Genomic DNA, 19,802 nt, shown 5'->3' on the forward strand with positions numbered 1-19,802 from the left:
GTCCCATATTTTGGACTTGTAAATTATATAGTCCCATATTTTTTCGTGTGATCCATTTAGTCTTTTTGGATGTATAATGACTCATTTGCCATCACATTGGAGTGTCACAATTAAAAAAAGTACACTAAAGAGTTTTTTAGTGTCACATCATACCCGCCATATTAGAGTGTCACGTTTTAAAAAAGTATACTAAAGAGTTTTTAATTTTTTTAGAGTGTCGCATCATACCCGCCACGTTAGAGTGTCACATGTCACGTTTGGAAAAAATACACTAAGAAGTTTTAATTTTTTTTTGAAGTGTCACATCATACCTATCACGTTATCATGTTTGGGAAAAGTACACTAAGGAATTTTTATTTTTTTTGAAGTGTCACATCATACCTGTCACGTTGTCACGCTTGAAAAAAGTACACTAAAGAGTTTTTATTTTTTTTTAAGTGTCACATCATATCTGCTACGTTGTCACGTTTGAGAAAAGTACACTAAGGAGTTTTTATTTTTTTGAAGTGTCACGTCATGCCTGTCACGTTGTCATGTTTGAAAAAAGTATACTAAGAAAGAATTATTTTTTTAGAGTGAAAGTTTTAGAGTGTCACATCATAGCCGTTGCGTTGTCACATTTAGAGAAAGTATATTAAGGAGTTTTTAATTCTTTTAGAGTGTCACATTGTTGGAGTGTGATATTGATACATGTCATATTGGAATATCACATCATACATGTCACATTAATAAAAAGGTATAATTGTCTATCAAAACACTACCAACATAAAAAATAGGACCACTCGAAAAGAAACTTTCCACTAATAGGTCTTAACGGATCAATAGAAAAAATTTGGGACCAATTGGAATACTATTTGTGAGATGAGATTTATTGGTAAATATCCCTTAAACAGGTTGCAATTGTGGAAAAAAAAAAGAAGAAGAAAAAGCAGAAGAAGAAGAAGAAGAAGAGGAGAAAAAAAATTAAACTGTGCATTTCATTAAAATCTAAAAAAAAAATAATTTGTATATTTAAAAAATATCTTAAACAAATATAAATTCTTATAAAAAAAAATAACAGGTTGCAATTGGTAAAAAAAAATTACACTGTAAAAAATAATTTGTATATTAAAAAATAGCAGGTTGTAATTGCGGGAAAAAAAAGTACACTGCCCATTTCATTAACAATGCTGAAAAATTGTGCCAAATATTTGTGTAAAGGTTTGACACGTATCCACTCTCAAATTATCAAGTGTATGTAGATGAAACGAAATAACTCAGTTTTAATGGCTAACAAATATTATAAACCTGATCATTGAAGCCTAATAACTATTAATTAATAGAATTCAGCAAGTGAAAGTCTTAAACCACATTTCTTTGTCTTCTCAAATGTTTCATTTTTTTGGTCATGCATTCATTCTAATATTGATAGAGAATTGGACGTGTAAAAGAGTGAGAGACATTAAAATTATATATATAGAGAGAGTTATGTAATTGTTGTGATGAAAAATAAAGGTTGTCTTTTTCTTCTATGACGATTTATCTGATTATACTTCCAATTAAAACGTCAAGTGTGCTTTTACATCATCATTGAACGTTACTTTTATTTTTTTTAGATACTTTGTCTTACAATTGCTTGTTTTTGTGTTATGAAATTTTTTATATTTGTGTTTGGTAAAACTATTAGATGGACCTAATGAAAGAAATGCAAACTATTTTAATATCATTCTCGGGATTAGAAATACAAAAACTATACACAAAAAATATATGAATAGAAAAGATTTTACAAAATTTATTTGTAAGTCTTACTTCTTGAAAATTCTATAATTCATTTATCTTTTGTATTATATTTTATGTTTGGTTTCTGTACATTTTTTTTTTAATATATAGTTTTCTTTGTTTCCTTTAAATGTTTATTTTAAAAAATTAATAAATAAATAATTTTATATTTCAAATAATTTTATTTTTGTTTTTATTTTTTCTTAAAGTAGTTTTAATTTTGGACAATTACTTACTTTATATATATATATATATATATATTATAATTTTATGCATTTTAAGTTTATGATGTTTTCACTAATATACTCGGAGATGCACTATGAAAGAAGTATCATGCGAAAATCAAGCTAAAAGAAGAAAAATAAATAAAATAATACGATGAATGTGGAGCAAAGATCAAAGATCAAAACTAGCAAAACAAACAAGTAAAATAGAATGTTTAACAATAAACATTTGAAAATTTGCAACAAAATTTTATAACTTTTCTTTTTACTAAGAAAATTTTATTTGGCACTAGCTAAAAAAATGCTTTTAAAATAGTTTTTTTTTAAAAAAAAAAATTAAAGTTAAAACTATAGTAAATTTATGTAAACATTATTGCTAACCACATTTTTTTACTTAATGTATAATATTTATATTAACTACCTTTTTCAAAGTAAACAAATGTCATTAAAAATAAATTTTTTCTTAATTTAGTTATAAATTTTGTCCGTATATTATTTTTAAATTTTGAATAAAAGCAAAATAAAATAATTAATTGAAGATATGTTACATTTGTTATATTCCTTTTTCTATATAAAAAATAAAATAAAATAAAATTTAAAAATTACAATTTATACACACACATATATATATATATATATAAATAATTATAAACAAAACCCGTATATAACACGGGTGGAACCGTAGTTTGCTTCATTGGCAAGGGTCAATTCAAATGACAGTATCTTGTGAGGTGTGAATCCTATTGTAGTGTCAACACTTCGTACGTGAATTTATTCTACAAGATCGAAGGACTACAATCTTTTTCTTTTTTCTTTTCTCATTGTCATTCCATGTACAGAATAAATTAAAAATTAACAGAAGTTAGAAGAAAATGATTAAGAATAATGGGTTTCACATAACAACTAGAGAGCAGCAACTACAAACCCAAGGCCACCCCACTACAGACAAAACTTCAGCCACATTACTGGAAATTCTCAGTTCTCCCAAAAAGACCGATCAATCATTTTAGCACGATTGATAACACCCTTTTTGCTAATCGTCCCATGCATCTTCATCCGTAATCTACCCTAAGCCGTTTTACTTCAGCCTGGAAAGTTGGGCTCAAAGTTAGAGTCCGATGTGCAAGAACCCTTATGTCCTCTCTTGAGCATTCTTGCGATATGCGAACAAGCTCCCACAAGGCACCTCCACTAATCATGTCCTTCGCATTAGCTTCTGAAATGTAGTCAATTAAAAGCCAATTCAGACACCATCCATCGAAAAATTCAGGTTTCAAGGTGGAAATAGATGAGCAAACTCACCGTGTTGTGCTAAATGGCAGAGCGCAAGCTCAATGTGGCGCCTGATTGGTGAGGCTTCATTGTTAGCGTTTTGTACAATCCATGGGAGTGCACCATCCTCAATCAGAAAAGACTTCCCACTTTTAGACCCTGTGGCAATGAGACCATCAGTAATATAATGCATTAACATTTTAAAAAAAAAAAAAATCGTATTATGCATTTACTATATCCCCGCTTCAAGTTTGATGAGATTATAGCTGATGCAAAAAGTTGATTACAATTCTTGGCTTTTGTTAAAATTGGAAGAAATTTATCATGTAAAAAGTAATAATAGTAATAATAATAATAATAATAATAGTATGACAAATACAGCAGCACTTCGCTTGGAGATAAATGTTACAACAGCCTACCTTGAGTAGATGCCCTGGATTCACATTTTGCAAAGTTTGCAATGCCACGGGCAACTTGAGCAAGAACGTCAGGATGCCTGCATCTCACCATTCCTAGTAATGCCTTAATACCACCTTCACCTCTCAGCTTCGTCTGTAACTTATCTGAAAGTTGCAACATTAAGTGTCGTCAGTCACAGTAAAATGCCAGCCCAAAGACCAGTTGCAACCAACATTCCAGTCAGTAACACAGCTAACATGTTAAAATTTCCAGTTCATATGACAAACAACCCTTATTTACACCATTCCAAGATCAGGAACTTGGTTCACATGAAACTAGAATGCTAACAACACACTTTGGTCCAAATAAGATCAGATCAACTAACTTCTAGACTATAGTTAATCAACAATCAACAGTTTTCAGGTAAATTTAATACTCCAAAGCAATTGCTTGTATGGAGAAAGCAGAAGTTTTCTATAGTAGGGAGATCCGACAATATGCCCATACAGGAATAAAGATGCTCCAAGGAACTGACAATATGATCAGACATTTCAAGTTGATTGCCTGAAGTGGCACAAATATCTCTATGCCCATCATGCAAGAAAAGAATTGCTTGAAGAATAACAAAATAACAATATGATAAACTGTTTCAAATTGGTTTATGGAAGTGGAAAATATATTTTCCCAATTACTACAGCAGCTCTTGCACAGGCTATCTTTACCTTTCTCTTCAGCATGTGCATAAACCAACCATAATCTCATATGTCAGGAAAAGCAAACCTTCTTACAACAATGGTAATGCAAGGAACTAACAAGTTCAGTAGAATGAACATCAATAAGAAGGGAGATTACCGTTGCCACAAAGATTAGCTATGGCTCCAGCAACCATACGAAGGGTTTGAGAATCCTCGGCATTGGCTGCAGTCATTGACAACAAACTAATGCCTCCTTGAGCCATTATAAGCTCCTGGTTGGTTTCTGTTAAAATAAAAAAAAAAAATTATAAACGTTAGACATGATGAATAGATAGCGAGCCAAGCAACCCGTGCCAAAATTAGCAATACATCACTTCAAGATTGTAAGATATACTGAAGTACAAAAAAGTAAAGGAAATTTACCATTCATTGCAAGATTTGCAATTGCACCAGCTGCAACTCTATGAATGGTCTCATCCTCAGAACTACTAAGAAGCATTAATAAGGATGTAAGACCTCCGGCTTGTACAATCTTTTCTTGATTTGTTTCTGCAAATTAGACAAGAGTAAAGCATCATTCCCGAACAGAAATGTACTAAATTATAATACTTCTACAGAATCTATAGTACTTTTTATAGGTACAAAGAGGTTATAATACTATAGGGATGTGAAAAAACAAAACAAACAAATGTACTAAATCACCTTCAGCAGCTAGATTTGCAACAACTTTTACCGCATGAATTCGGACATCAGCATCTTCAGCTTCAAGCAATGACAAAATCTTGTGCAATCCCACTGTTGGAACACTGAATTTTATGAGGAACAAAACCAAGACAACAGACAGATGAATTATAGATAATGAGCAGTAAACTAACAGTAAAAAATAAATGGACGCATGTCCACCACCTTGTTCAAAGAGTTTTGCTATTGAGGCCTTGTCCCCATCTCCTGAATCTCTCAGCTGTGGATGCCTAACTTGAGAAATGAGAGAATCCAGATCACTGGGAACTTTCCTGGCTCCAACATCAAGGCTTCTTCTTGTCTAACAAAGACACATGTTTTGATATTCAAATTGGTTGTCACAGCAATACACATGCATGCCAAAAATCCATGTGTTTATGCGTGGGAAATGCCAGAAATACAGCCCCCTTTAGGGACTGTTCATGTACCAAGACTCCTAATGGCTGAATGGAAAACTTGTGAACTCTCAAACATCCAAATTCACTAGTTAACAGGACTAAGAATTGAAATCATTGGGCTTGTTTGGTTTGATTTTGGGAGATGAGTTTGGGAGATAAAAAGTACGAAAAGTTGTTTGGTTTGGTTTTTTTGGAAAGATGTTTTGGAAAATTATTTTGAGAGAGAGTTTTGGAAAAAGTGATTGATTTGATGTGTATGAGAGAGAGATTTGTTTGGAAAACTTGTTTGGTTTACAAGTTTTGGAAAAATTTTTTGGGAAAATTTGTTTGGTTTGAGTTTTTCTGAAAACTCATTTGTAGAGAAATTTTCCCAAAAATTTTTGGGAAATTCAAACCAAACGAACCCATTGTTCTTCATGCAACAAATTTAGGATACTTTCTGTTCGCATCCACGTGGTATTACAAATACAACCTCCCATTAACTTTATGTAATCTAAACAAAAATAGATATACCTTTCTGACAGTGAGTGAGACTAGAAAGACAAATAATCATGGGGTGTGAACAGCAAGTATCCTAACTCTACAGTTTATAATTGTCCTTTTTTCCTCAAAGGTTGTCTCACTAATGACAAGGAAGATAGATCCATTTGCATTCAAGGCCAAGTGAACAACAGTCACCAAAAGCCTCTGGATTTTTAAATTTTCTACATAATGGTTTGAGAACACCAGCATATGACCAAATGTTCAATTTTGGCCAATGACTAGAATTAACATATATATTTAAGAAAGGCATTTCAGTCCAAAAGTAATATTAGTTCCCCATTTATAGTTATAAAATGATGAGTAAATTTTTTGTACAAAATTAACTGGGAGGAAAATAATATTCTGATACAAGACAGGACAAGCAGATAAGGCTAATTCCTACAGAAGTTGGTCATTTTCTGAATAATTGATGCTACTGACCACAATGGTATTTATTAGTGTCCTTGGCCATTTTATACATCTAGAAATTGATTTCATACAAACAGGAGAATTAGTTACTTTGAAAGGTTGGGAATAAAATATTTGAGAATCCAGGAAAAGACTCTCTTTCTCTCTCTCTCTCTCAAAAGCTAACATGTTCTCTGATTCAAGTGGAAATATCACTCATAGATCCTTTTTCTACTAACAATATCAGAAACCATATAAACATATTTATGAACTGTATGGCGTACCTCATCAGCTTCAAAACTTAATTGCAATAGTTGACTTTGTAGTACAGCTATTTCTTCTTCAAGTTTACATTTCTGATGCACCTCATCTTCCAGCAACTTGTGAAGCTTTGAGATCTCAGAATTCCCAGCTGCCTAGTTGACCAGCAAAGTGACAGCAAGAAGGATTAGAAGAGAGGAGGAGAGAAGATAAAATAAAGGGAGAAGATAAGAAATGGGGAACACATTCCCAATTCAATATCAGTTCTTCAATATTCAATCAATGCCCAAAACTGATAGTTCATTACACCAAAGCCATATATATAGGCAAACCAAATTGATAAATTCCAATGAAGAAACAAGTTTAAACTAAGAAATAAAATCCCACACAAATTCAACTTCATTAATAAATTAAACTCACAAACAAACTAAAATTCTAATCTTCCATATTTTTTCAACTGACTCCTTGACTCCATCACTAGTAATCCAACAGGATTGGTTAGTTATATTGATTGACAACCATGCTACAAAAGATGGGGGAAAAAAAAAAAGGAAACAAATGATGCTGAAATGAGACATTCATGGAAGCATAAAAAACATACCTCTGACCTTTTCCATTGCAGTAGTTGATTCCTAAGATTATTGACTTCCTCTTCTGCAGACTTCCTTAAAAGTTTCTCATCTCGAAGCAACTTTTTAACCCCAGCAACTTCCTCAACAGAGGACACTGCAGGAATCTGTGTATCACAAAAGAAAACACTAGGTGGTCATTGCCAAGGGAATTGTAGTATAAGTTAACCATTGGTTTAATCCATTGGAGTTGGAGGCATGACCCAGGTGTCAACCTTGACCAGCCAAATGTAAGCATGTGACCTTTGGGGGCCCATATAGAAGTGGATAGAACAATAATAAGAATATAATGTTACACAGTTGTATAAATGTCACAACCTGATGGAAAAGTTATACAAATAAATCGTCTTAACAAAGAAAACAAGTCTTCTCATATTTCAGAAAGTTGACGTTCCTTTTGATAAAATATAGTTGAAAAATCATGAAGCTGAAAATTTAAAGCTAGAATATCTGGAAACTTTAGGAAAGTTGGGCAGAACAAATAAGGCAGTCTAACAAAATAGATAGGGCCCAAGAGAAATTTTCCTACGAAATTGCAAATTAAAAACATGGTGTTCATTGGCAAAGCAAAGGGTTTCTTTCTTGAGGTCAACTATTATAAAAGTAGAAATTCTCTAGACCATGATGCCATTCTAGATGAGAGTCTATATCCATAATATTTATTCACTTGAATAACATCTCTTTAGTAACGACGAAGGGAGATATTTTAAAAGGACGAGGCGCACTACTAAGATGAGTCCATTGGAGACAATTAACTGTCAAAAGGAAAATTTTAAAACATTTTGCACATTAGGATTACATGTAAAAAGGAATAGCTATTATGCACAGAAGTGATGAACCAGAAAGAAAACATAAGATATGTTTAGTACCAACACCACAAACCAAAATACTTGTATAATGATGGAACTCGATACCTCTTCCCTCGATGTCTTGATGAGGCCACCATCTTTTACTTCAATTCTGGTTTTTCCACCACCATGCTTTTGTTGCTCTTTTGACCATTGCTCCTCGAGCTTCTTCAATGACTCCTTATATTCTTTCTGATATTTCAATTTTTCATTCTACAAAATGAACAACATCAAGCAAGTATGATAACCATTAAGTCACCAAATCTTGTTCAAGCAATAATAGAATATGGGGCAATCAACAAATTTTTTTTTTCTTTCCCTTTCTTCCTCCAGTTGGAACAAAAATCCAACTTCAAACCACAAACTTCAGAAAATGTTGGCAATAAAAATTTGCTTTCCTCCAAATTATTGAATCATGAAGAAGCAAAGGGCAACAGCAGATTGTACATACATGTGTATAAATGCATCTAAATATGAAGAAATAAACACTTTTCTGGAAAAATCAAAAGATTGCAGCATTAACAGTAAGCCAATGACAAGGCTGATTTATAACTACAGCAAAAAGCATATGACATTTGTAAGATCAATGCTCACATTACAGACAAATGGAAATGGATGCACTTACCTCCAAAGCATCAGCATAGTTTCTTTCAGCCTCAGAGATACGTTTCTGTGCTTCTATAGTTATTCTTTCAATCTCATCCTGGAATGCTTTTTGCTGCCTCTCATTCTCTACAATGAGTTTGTCCAACTGTATGTCAAGCCTTCTAGACAAACTCTTGTAATCAAACTCTTCCTTGATCTTCAACATATTCTCCACCTTCATAGCCTATGAAAGGTAAAGTTTTAGCATCTCCCAATGATCAAATCAATCAACCAATAGATTATTGTATGATATGTCAGCAAATACCCCATGACTATTCACTAAAATTGTAATTAGCTCAGCTAAATTACAATGATAACAACAGCTAAATTACGGAGAAGGAATGCCCATGGCAACTAGATGAGTCCATGCAATCAACTTAACAAAATTAAAGAGAAGAAAATGATGTCAAACATACCCTTTGCCCAAACATTATGGTACTCGCTGTCTCTCCTCGATGGCGTGGAGAGGGACCAACAGTAACAACCAGCGAAGTCCTTGCAGTGCCTGTAATGATGTACACAATCAGGGTACTTATTGCAATAATTAAAACTACCAGAAGTTGATTCAATAAATACATTCCAGCTTGTGTCCATAACAAATAAATATAAAACTAAGCAACAATGCAATTGAAAAGGCCACCAGTGACAGTTGTCTGCCAGCTGAAACAGTATCCTGAGCCTGAAACACATAGAACCTAGCAAATTGGTTGAATAGCTATAGTGGCAACATTTGAACAGGTTCAACCAATTTACAGACCTTATCTGATAAGTGAATTTGTAGAAACTTGGCATGATAACAGACTTGGAACCAATGGCCATAAATTATAATCCAACATTCCTTCAAGGGCACTTCACTTTGAAGACAACGTACAATTGAAGCCCAAAACATCAAACTTTTCTGTCAACCGAAAAGGACCATTCACAGATGGGTCCAAATCAACTTCTAAGCCATATTATGATAAGCTTGAGAAGGCCGAGGTAGTCATATACTTGACGTTTTCACCATATATTATTCAATGTGCATACATTCAAATGAAGCAATCATGTCATAGACATACACCGAAAAATTCAAAAGAAACCAAACTAAATACTGTAAGAACGAGCAATTCACCTCCAAATGAATCTCTAAGCAATCTAGTAAGCTTTGAATCGCGCACTGGAACATGTGCACTATTCTCTGCCAGCGCATTGATACATTTCCCTAGTGCACTCAATGAAAGATTAATAGACTTGGCTTCCTCTAAAGTATGTCCCTCACTTCCTGTGGAATGACATACAAATAAATGAACTTTAACATGCAGTAGAGAGCATAGGCTAAGAAAGTAACAAAGACACCAAAAGGTAACAAAAATAATAAATTATAGAAGCTTTTTTTCAAAACAAAAGAACTTATGTATTACCTCTCTGCTAAAGGAGAAGACAAAAAACAACTACAAAGTTATCAATATCCCAGAAACATCATACCTAGGAAGTGTCCAACCTAAAGCATTCAATCTTTGATGAGTTTCTATTATCTTTACACAGATTTTTAGTGGCACACATGCAGTCACATAGTATGCAAGCAAGAGTCCACATATACAACAGACAGTATGGCATATCACACAATGGCCACTCCGAACATTTTTTTACAGTCAAAACATTTTTAACACTAAAGTTCCACCCAACAATTTTATATACCATTTTATACACACTACAATTTTGGTATGATAATTGAGTTGATTTTGAATTTGTCAATTCATGCCCTCTAGCAGACGGTCATGTTCAGCAAGGAGGGGGTTCACCCAAGGGAAAGGGTGGAAGGAACTTTGGCTTGGCCCCTCCTGTTAGAAATTCATCTCTTCCTAACCAAGATCGGTGAGACACAAAATAGCAAATAAGAAAGATAAACGAATCAAAGAAAACAAACACACACAAAGAACACAATGATTTATGTGGTTCACCCCTTAGTAGAGAAAAAACATTTAATTCATATCTATAATTTGTGAGAGATACCTGACTTATCAATTCTCTCTGACCCTGCAAGATCTACCACAACTAGCTTTGCTTTACGAACAATCGGAGGCTTTAAAGTTTTGAGCCCGTTAGACGTGTTACCATTTTCACTTGAAAGAGCAGAATCTTTCCCCTTGACAGACCTCTTAACATGTACCTGCAGCAAAAGAATTCATGATGTATAGAATTACATGCAACAGTTCAAAGGACTGCCAACTAATTCCCAGAAATTTCAAATCCACAACCATCAGAAGACAATAAAAGCAATAAATTTACCATTAGAATGGCATGACTGCGAGAAGATTCTGTGTTCAATTTTGTGTTAGCAGCAAAGCGGTGAGCTTCACCTAATCGTAGAAGTTCTACAAAACTCTGTTGGCCCCTGATTTCTACAAGGGTAGCCCCAGGTACCGAAACATCTCCTGTTTTGGGGTCTTCCATGATGGATATGTTATCATTAGCAGGATTAAGGAGGTCCTGTATAGTCTCCATATAAAGCTGCAAGTATTTGTAAAGAAAACAAATGCTAAATCACAAAGTTAGAAAAAGACTTTGACAAAATGTCACGAATCCTTCATGAAGTTTAACAATATGGAATTTATTGAAAAGTGAAAATCTATAAAAGAGTTGTACATGTACCACAAATAATAACAACAATACTCAGACATAAGTTAAGATCTGGTAAAGGCTAACAACCTGCAAATAGGAAACAGAGACAAAATCAGTCTCCGGGGAAATTTCTGCTAAAATATCCTCCATTGCACGCACCATTATCCCACGATCCGCTGTGTCTTCTTCTCCAAGTCGCCCCAGTGTATAAGTTTTTCCAGTTCCAGTCTGACCATATGCCATGACCGTCCCATTGTAACCATCCAGAACACTCTGTGGAAGCAAATGACAAGTAAACATTGACATCTAAGCATTCAGATCTTTAAAATTATTGTACTTCCAAAGGAGGAGTTTTATGACATAAATTGACCTCTAACACAGCATGTGAAATGGTTCACTATTATATCTACTGGAGCAGTACCATTGACATCTCAGACATGATCATATGTTTAGAATATCAGATAACAACTTGTGAAGGAATAATTATCCATACACAAGTCATGTCTTTAAAAATCTCAATAAAGATATGGAAACGGGTACAAAAATTTATCACAAGCATCAAAAATTGATTCATACGCACTTCAACGACAGGCTTTGCCACTACTTCATATACACGCTTTTGTGAAGCAAATTCAGTAAGCACTTCATCAAACTCATAGGTATCTGAATCCCAGTTGTTTCTCCGAAGTTTTAACCTTTTGAGCTGCAATGGAGCAAACAAGTGATGGCTTATTATACTATTGTGAGGCACCAAACATATAAGAAGTGTTTTCTTCTAATATTCTCAAGCAGACTCTGATATGAGGAAAATGATGTTAGGAATACCTCTGGCTGCAATTCTACACAATCAGCAAAATCAGCATCAGCCACCAACTCCTCTGCATTTCGCGGTCGTAATCTTACAACAACCCGAACTCTCCCAGAAACTATATAGACACATTGCAATGTGTGAGCTGTATATAGTTCAATGTTTACAAGGTGCAAATTATGATATAGAAAAGCATACCAGTAATCCCTCATTCTTAATTAAAAAATGTATGAAAATTTCACATTGTTCACTGCAATTACAGCATAGCCAGGTCCTTTTCTCTTAAAAAATTTAGAACTTCCTGTTTACTGATTAGATTGTAGGAATGTTTACATGAAAGATAATGAGCAAGTGAAAATCCCCCGAGATTACCAATCTGAAATTCCATTCTTCAGAGACATTTCTCACATGCAGAATAAAATTGAAACTACAATATAAGACAATAAGAAAGTACTATTATCATTATTTTTTCATTTTTCTGGACACCATGTAGAAAAATAATAATAACTATGTTATAATTTGTGAAAGACTTCCCTATTTCTGACCCAGAAAGGTATTTAGCAAGTCAGTTGATGTTATTTGTTTGAAGTTGAAAAGATTTTTCATCAGACATGTCACCTGAGATCTGGCATGTGTGAAATACGGGGCTGATGTGTCAAGCGCATGCCACCATCCATGTTTACACAACAGCGACCATCAGGACTGATCAAACACTCTTACGTGATAAATGGGTTTGAAAAAATTGGTAGAATAATTCAAGATGCTTCCCTAGAAAATCAATTACAGCAAATTCACATCCTTGAGAATCCTTGTCCTTCAAAGTAAATGCTAATCAGGAACCAATAATACAGGTCCTTATGCATTAAAATTTGGGGTACTTATATGTAGGTCCTTATGTAGGTCCTAATAAGTAGACTTGTCTATGGGAAAATTTTGTGATAAAAAACACGTCACTAATTGTAAGCTTTAGCGACAATTTATAACAATCATGACAAAAAAAAGTCACTAATTATCAATTTTTAGTGACGTATGCAAAAAATTGTCACAAGAAAATTATTTTTAATGACAATTTTACCAAGATTTATTTTCAATAGGACTTGATGAGAATTAAGTTTAACTATTAGAACCTATTGGTAGTTTACCCTTAAAAATTTTAGGTAACTCAAGGCCAGCACCACTCTTCAGCTACAGAAGTGGTTTTGCAGCTTATTCTCTCTAACTTACAAGTTTACAAGCAAAGGGGAAAAAATTCAGAGGCCTATTTGGTAGCATTTTTATTTACATTTTTGGCCTTAATCGTTTAAGCTTTACCAAAACGGGTATGATGAACATAAAAGTAAAATGTTTTTCACCAAATAAAATGCTTAAAAACATGACGAAAAGCCCTAAAATCGAGCAAAAAAGAACAGGTCCTGATCATGGTTACAAAATTATGTTCCAATTGACATGTTCTTGGTTCCTATATTCCACCTTATGCCATATCTTACAACAACTGATAAAAATTTTCAATGGGATTGATATGATTTATATGAAGTACATACAATTCACAAACCCAGCACAATAGACCAAATTTATCATCTAAACCAGCATTTGGACCAGCTCAAAATGCACAAAACAAACAAAGAAGCAAGAACCAACTCTAAAATGCTCAGCAGATAATCCAAGCTCATCAAAGGGATTAACTTTCAAAAGATCATCCATTTACCAAGAAAAATGGTTACAATAACATCAAAGAAACTAACGTTATGATGTATCTACAACTCTACAGGCAAATTTAAAAGCCTATTCAACACATTCCATCACAATTATACACAAACCAACGCAATCAATCGAGAGAGAGAGAGAGAGACCTCCAGAATCGTCCTTGCCGGAGCCAAGTGAACCGGTGCTGTTGCGGCGGGGACCGGAAGCGGTGGACGAGGGCTTGGATTTGAAAGAAGACGAAGAAGACTTGGGATTTGAGTTCAATGAGAGAGGCCGATTTTGAATGCCATTTCTATAAGCTCCATTATTAGCCATTACCACATTTCAAAACCGAGCTTCAAAAGCTCGAATAACCAGAGAGCTTCGAAGCAAAACTTTGAACACACTCCAGCGATCGAGAAATGAGAACTTGAATTGAAGTTACAGAGGAACAGAGTGGGGTCAATCGTGAGGAAGTGTGAGAGAAATACGGATTCTAGAGAGAGAGGATAGTAGTGCGGGCTCTTTGGAGATGGCCAGGGGACTCCGGTCACGCCATCGTGGGGTCATGCATTTTTTATCTTTTGCATTGAATTTATTTTTTTGGTACTTTTTCTTTTTTTTTTTTTTTTTGTTACTTCTTTTGCATTGAATTTATGTTAGGAAAATGATTGGTGGCCCTAAAAAATTTGCCCCTAATGCCCCTAATTTCCATTTTTAGAAACTGTTTTCTTTTTTTCTTTCTTTTTTCCTTTTTTTTTTTTTTTTTTTTACCTAAAGTGGAAATTTCGGGGCATTCGAGCCCCGAAATTCGGGCCCTCAAGCAGCGCCGTTTATGTTATTGCCCTTTCTGTTCTCAAATACTGTCAATTTTTTTTTTTTTTATAAATAAATTGGGTGGAGAGGGAAAATCCAACAACTCCTGTCACAAAATTTAGGCTTGTTTGGCAAGTTAATAAAAAGTTAATTTTTGACTTTTTTAATTATATCGTTTGGGAAGTGGGTTGGTTTTTTGACTTTTTGGCTTTTTTGACTATATGAGACTGGGCTCAAAAGCTTAGTTTGGGAAGGGCTTTTGGCTTTTTTGATTTTTTTGTGAGAAAAGAGTGTAATGATTATGGGGTTGGATGGGATGTTTTGTCTGTTGTGGCTCATGAGCCTATTCTGTTTCAATTATTTTATCTCTTCTCTCTTATTTTGTCGAGGAATGATATATTTTCTTAATTTTAAGATTTTAATTGAGCTCTAATAATGTGATAGGAAATAAAAAAATAAATAAAGTCAAAATATCTGTTGGCTATATAATTTGTAAAAGCTAATCACAATTCAACACGTGGCATGAAGAAGGCAATTTGGGGAGTTAATACTAGTTGCTAACCATAGTCAGACACGTATCAGCCCATATTGATAATAATAATGGATCTGTGTAGCACTAGAACAATTGAGAGTTCATATTCAAAATTAAGAGGGAAGCCTAACTGCAAACGTGGCATAGTGGGAGGACATTTTCACGGTTAGAAGCTCACTTCGACGGGTATCATTGAGAAGTATAAATAGCAGAAAAGGTCTCAGAATGAAAAATCCATACTCAAATCAAAAAACCAACTTTATTTATTTTGTTTTCCCTTTCAGTTTTTACTGTTTTTTTACATTTTTATACTTCAAATTCTTGTATTGCACTTCATTCATAAGAGTAGTTTCAAATAGCTTGTTACTGTAAACCCCTACGAGGTCGGGTCAGATCATTGTAAGTTTTTCATTTTTACTTAATAAAATTCTGAAATTATTCTTCACTTAATTGTTATTTACTAAATTTTCCTCAACAAGCCACCAATAAAAGTCTTTTTCATTGAGGCTGAGAGAACTAAAACACAATCGTTTGATAATTGGTTGGCAATTAATCTTATGTAAGGACTGATTGATTTTTACTGGCATGCTTAAAATTACAAAATTAACCTTCGAAAGCCAAAAAAATCAACAATATCACATCGCAATGAAACTTACTCTCATTAGAGTTCATTAAAACTCCTTTATTAGATCTCCCACTCATTTTTGTATTTTGTCACGCCTCCTCTTTCCTTGACACAATGTCACATGTCATTCCTACAATCCGTCCCTTATTGCCACCATTGCAACCTAATCCTTCCTCTTCCTCCATCCCAGTCTCCTCTCTCCGTAATAATAACTGTAGATATAAAAAGATAGAGTGCGGTAGGGAAACGATATAAAGAAATAGAAAATCAAAAAATTAGAAGTTATTAGCTCATTCTTATATTTTTGTATAATTTAACTTATATATGGCTGCTAGTCAATGTTGAACCATAAAATAAGACGTTTAATATTGTGACTTATTTGGTGTAATTTTTTACAAGTTGAAAGTCAATTATCGTAAAATAAAAGTTAAAAATACATTTTTCCTTACTTTTTCATAATCAGTTTTTTTTGTTTTATTTTGACTTATTTGAGTTTCATAACACGAAGGAAGAATTTGTACTCATCAACCAATAAAAAATTACAAATGAATTAGATGAAAAAGTTATCAACTCTACAATGTTGTGGTCTTATTATTTATTGAATGGTAATATCATCCTATAATATCGATATTTACTCCATCTGTTGGCATTATGTAACCAGCTCAGCTTAGAGGCAGAGATTTGGGCTATTTACCGAGGCCTAACTATACTCTTCCAGAAAGGAACTAGAGATGTACAAATTGAATCTGACTCTGCACAGGCAATCAACCAAATTCTGCATGGTCTAGCTCATAATTCCCCATATAAAGCCCTCATCGAAGATGCCAAGTTCCTACTAAGAAGAAGTAACAGCTCTCTCCAGCACACCCTGCGTGAGAGAAACAGAGTTGCTGACCTCCTAGCCAACTTGGGAGTGGTTCAAAATGAACATGTTGTTTTTCTTGACAACCCTCCCGCTGAAATTACTATTTTCCTTATTGAAGACATGACTGGAACTAGTTTTGAGAGGGACTAACCCTCTGTTTGTTGTATCTTAGCTCATTAACTCTTGTTCTTTGCTTTCTTACGAATCTGGAAAAAAAAAAAAGTTGAGGGAACAGATGGCATACATTAAATGGACAAAGAGGGGCTTCTTTTTTACTGGTGACAAAGAGAGACATCAATAAATAAATAAATACACAGAAGTGTGTGTCGACAAAATGAACAGCTGAACTAAATAGGGTATTGTGGACCGACCATAATAGCCTAAGGAATTGATTGATACATACCCATTATTTTCGCCTGAACAAAGTATTAACCATTGACACATGCTTAGGTGAGAAATTTATGAGAAAAAGTGAAAAAAAATTACTGATAATTCATAACCAGTTGTGCTATTAGGTTATGTTTGAATTAATGATTTGAAGAGGTATTTGTGGAGTTTCATTTCTTTTACAAGTCTATTAAAATTTTTTATCCAAACCTAGTCTTTGAAACTTTACAATTCACGGTTACAATTAATATTGGGTAAATTACACTGACACTCCCTTATTTGTGGAGTTCCATTTCTTTCCCAAGTCTCTACTAAATTTTTTTATCCAAACATAGCCTTTGAAACTTTACAATTCATAGTTACAATTAATATAGGGTAAATTACACTGACACTCCCTCAAATTTTTGTTTAATATAAGTTTCCCTTTCATATTTGAAAAATTACTCTTACCTCCTGGTCAGATTAAATGACATATTTGTTCCTTAGCTTGTATATATATAAAATAATAAAATAATACAAATATTTTGTTCATGTCATTTTAAGGGAAATAATAACCATCTTCTTTGATTTAATTCACACAAAAAAATAAATTTTTTTATTTTTGGTATTTTTTTTACTAAATTTTTTAATATTTTAAGCAATTTTTTTTATTTTTTAGCTATGCATAATCTCGATATACGTAAGAAGTATAATATTTTGTGATATAATGATGGAAATAGAAATGAAAAATTATATTCATATATAAAAATTTATACAAAAAATATCATAAAAATGTTATAATAGTGATATTTTTGTAAATATAAATCGTTTTTATGAGTGTTTTATTCTAAAGTGAAAGGTCACTATTAAGTTATATTATTGTGTTTGAAAATTACATATATGTTTGTATATTATCACTCAATAAGAATATGTTTAGATATAATTTAATGATAAAAAGTTGTAGAATATAATTAGGGATGGCAATAAGGGACAATGGGACAGATATTAATTTTCCATCCCCACTCTTATTACAATTTTTTCCCATTCTCCATTTCCAATCCCCTATTGGGGACTATCCTACTCATCTCTTAATGGGTTTGGATTTTTCCCAACCCAATTATTTTTATTATTATTTTTGTTTTTATTTTTATTTTTTAAAGTAATTGTTGCTAATATAAACAGATTAATTGAAATATAAACAGATTATTTCTTCTAATTTTTTTACAACCATCAAAAACAATTAACAATATAAACAATATACAAATTTCAATTGCATCATCATCATCTTCCATATCCGCATCATCATTCTTATCCAAACCCTCTATTCGCTCTCATTCGTCCTCCACAACACCACTCTGTTCAACGTTCTCAACATTCACATGATCTGCAATTACAGCTTCAACATTCGTCGCCCCTCCTTCGAATCCACCACCGTTCCCTCAACCTCCATTGAATTTGTGATAATTTCTTCGTTGATTTTCTGTGCAGCGGCCTCTTCGTCTTCTTCTTCAACCTTCGGTTCAGATGATGATTCAGTTTCTTGTTGGGTTTCCAATTCTTGATCTTTGTTTTTCCAATTCCAACACAACTATGTTGTTCTGATTGTCGAGACTCAATTTGATGTCTGCTTGTTTCGATTTCGGTGTCGATTTACTTGCCCTCGCCGACGTCAATTTCTTGCGAGGCGGCATTCTCTTTCTCTCTCTCTCTGGACTCTGTTTTCTCTTTCTACAAAGGATATGTCTATTGAGCTTAGTTCGGGAAGTTTTTTTTAGATACGCACAGGTCTTTTTCTGCGTTCACACTGCTTTTTAAAAAAGAATAATGCTTGGGACTCCCTTTTGGGGGACTCCCTTTTGGGGGTCACCCCCTTACCCCTTTGTCACGTGGCGGGTGGTGATTGGAGGAGCAGGAAAAAAAAGAAAAAGAAAATGAAAATGAAACCAATGAGAGAGAGAGGGGGTCAAAGGGGGTGGAGGAAAAAGGGAAGATGAATCATTGTTGTTTCAAAAATGCCTAAGACCCCAGTGGGGTCACTGGGGGTCATGAATGGAGCCTTTCCATTGGTCAAAAAAAAAATTATTATTATTATTATTATTTTTGTGATTTGGACGAATGGCACGCTGCCACCTCACTGGGGGTCGACCCCTAGTGGGGTCTGTAGCAAAGTCCCTGCTTTTTTTGGGGCAATTGAGCGATGAGGAGGAGGAGAAGAATGCTGGAGATAGAGATGTCATCATTGTTCTAATTTATTTTTTTTTTGGAGGGGGGTTGGTAAGTAAATTTTTTAACTGGGTCTAGAAGTGAAAATTGTTTGTGTATGTAATGAATCAAGTGTATCATATTTTAGTTCGTGATTTTTGTTTGGTGAAATATGATCTATCAAACAAAAATTAGGGTAGTCAAAACACATGGAGAAATGGGTGGGTATCTATCTGCGATCCATTCCCGATGAATATTTAAATTTTACCACCTATCCAACTCGACGGGTATGAAAAATGGAGAAAATTTATATATTTCGGATTAAGTCTCCATAGATACCTATTGGATAGGGCATCGATTGCCATTCCTAAATGTAATCATGATGATAGGAACAAGAAATTGTAGAAAAAAAGGCAAGATGGTAGGGTATAACATCAGAAATTCATGAGACAATTTGTTATGAGATTACAAACTTTAAGGAAGGGAATGTAATTTTTCAAATAT

General features: G+C 33.7%; 1 protein-coding gene across 1 annotated transcript; it reads right to left on the bottom strand.

Annotated features, from left to right (window-relative positions):
- Positions 1-2,630: 2,630 nt before the first annotated feature.
- Positions 2,631-14,542, bottom strand: LOC114273372 (kinesin-like protein KIN-UB). Its single transcript, XM_028215136.2, has 19 exons — positions 14,060-14,542; positions 12,227-12,327; positions 11,982-12,104; positions 11,489-11,674; positions 11,069-11,290; positions 10,793-10,949; positions 9,912-10,061; positions 9,217-9,305; positions 8,781-8,984; positions 8,222-8,368; positions 7,280-7,414; positions 6,702-6,833; positions 5,255-5,390; positions 5,051-5,143; positions 4,772-4,897; positions 4,506-4,631; positions 3,674-3,817; positions 3,285-3,413; positions 2,631-3,198 (listed from the first exon to the last, which is right to left on the bottom strand). Exons 1-19 carry the CDS (start codon positions 14,226-14,228, stop codon positions 3,035-3,037), a joined length of 2,733 nt encoding a protein of 910 aa, XP_028070937.2. The 5' UTR covers positions 14,229-14,542; the 3' UTR covers positions 2,631-3,034.
- Positions 14,543-19,802: the final 5,260 nt, after the last annotated feature.

The sequence above is a fragment of the Camellia sinensis genome, chromosome 11 (assembly GCF_055761805.1).
Source record: "Camellia sinensis isolate YWXY chromosome 11, ASM5576180v1, whole genome shotgun sequence".
NCBI lineage: Eukaryota > Viridiplantae > Streptophyta > Magnoliopsida > Ericales > Theaceae > Camellia > Camellia sinensis.

What these genes read in the sequence shown, in the direction of transcription:
- LOC114273372 (XM_028215136.2), bottom strand. Translation starts at nt 14,228, where the DNA reads ATGGCTAATAATGGAGCTTATAGAAATGGCATTCAAAATCGGCCTCTC. An exon ending in GTGTAGAATTGCAGCCAGAG is followed by an intron (nt 12,105 to 12,226) that starts GTATTCCTAACA and finishes GCTCCATTGCAG; the next exon opens with CTCAAAAGGTTAAAACTTCG. An exon ending in AGCAAAACTCTTTGAACAAG is followed by an intron (nt 5,144 to 5,254) that starts GTGGTGGACATG and finishes GTGTTCCAACAG; the next exon opens with TGGGATTGCACAAGATTTTG.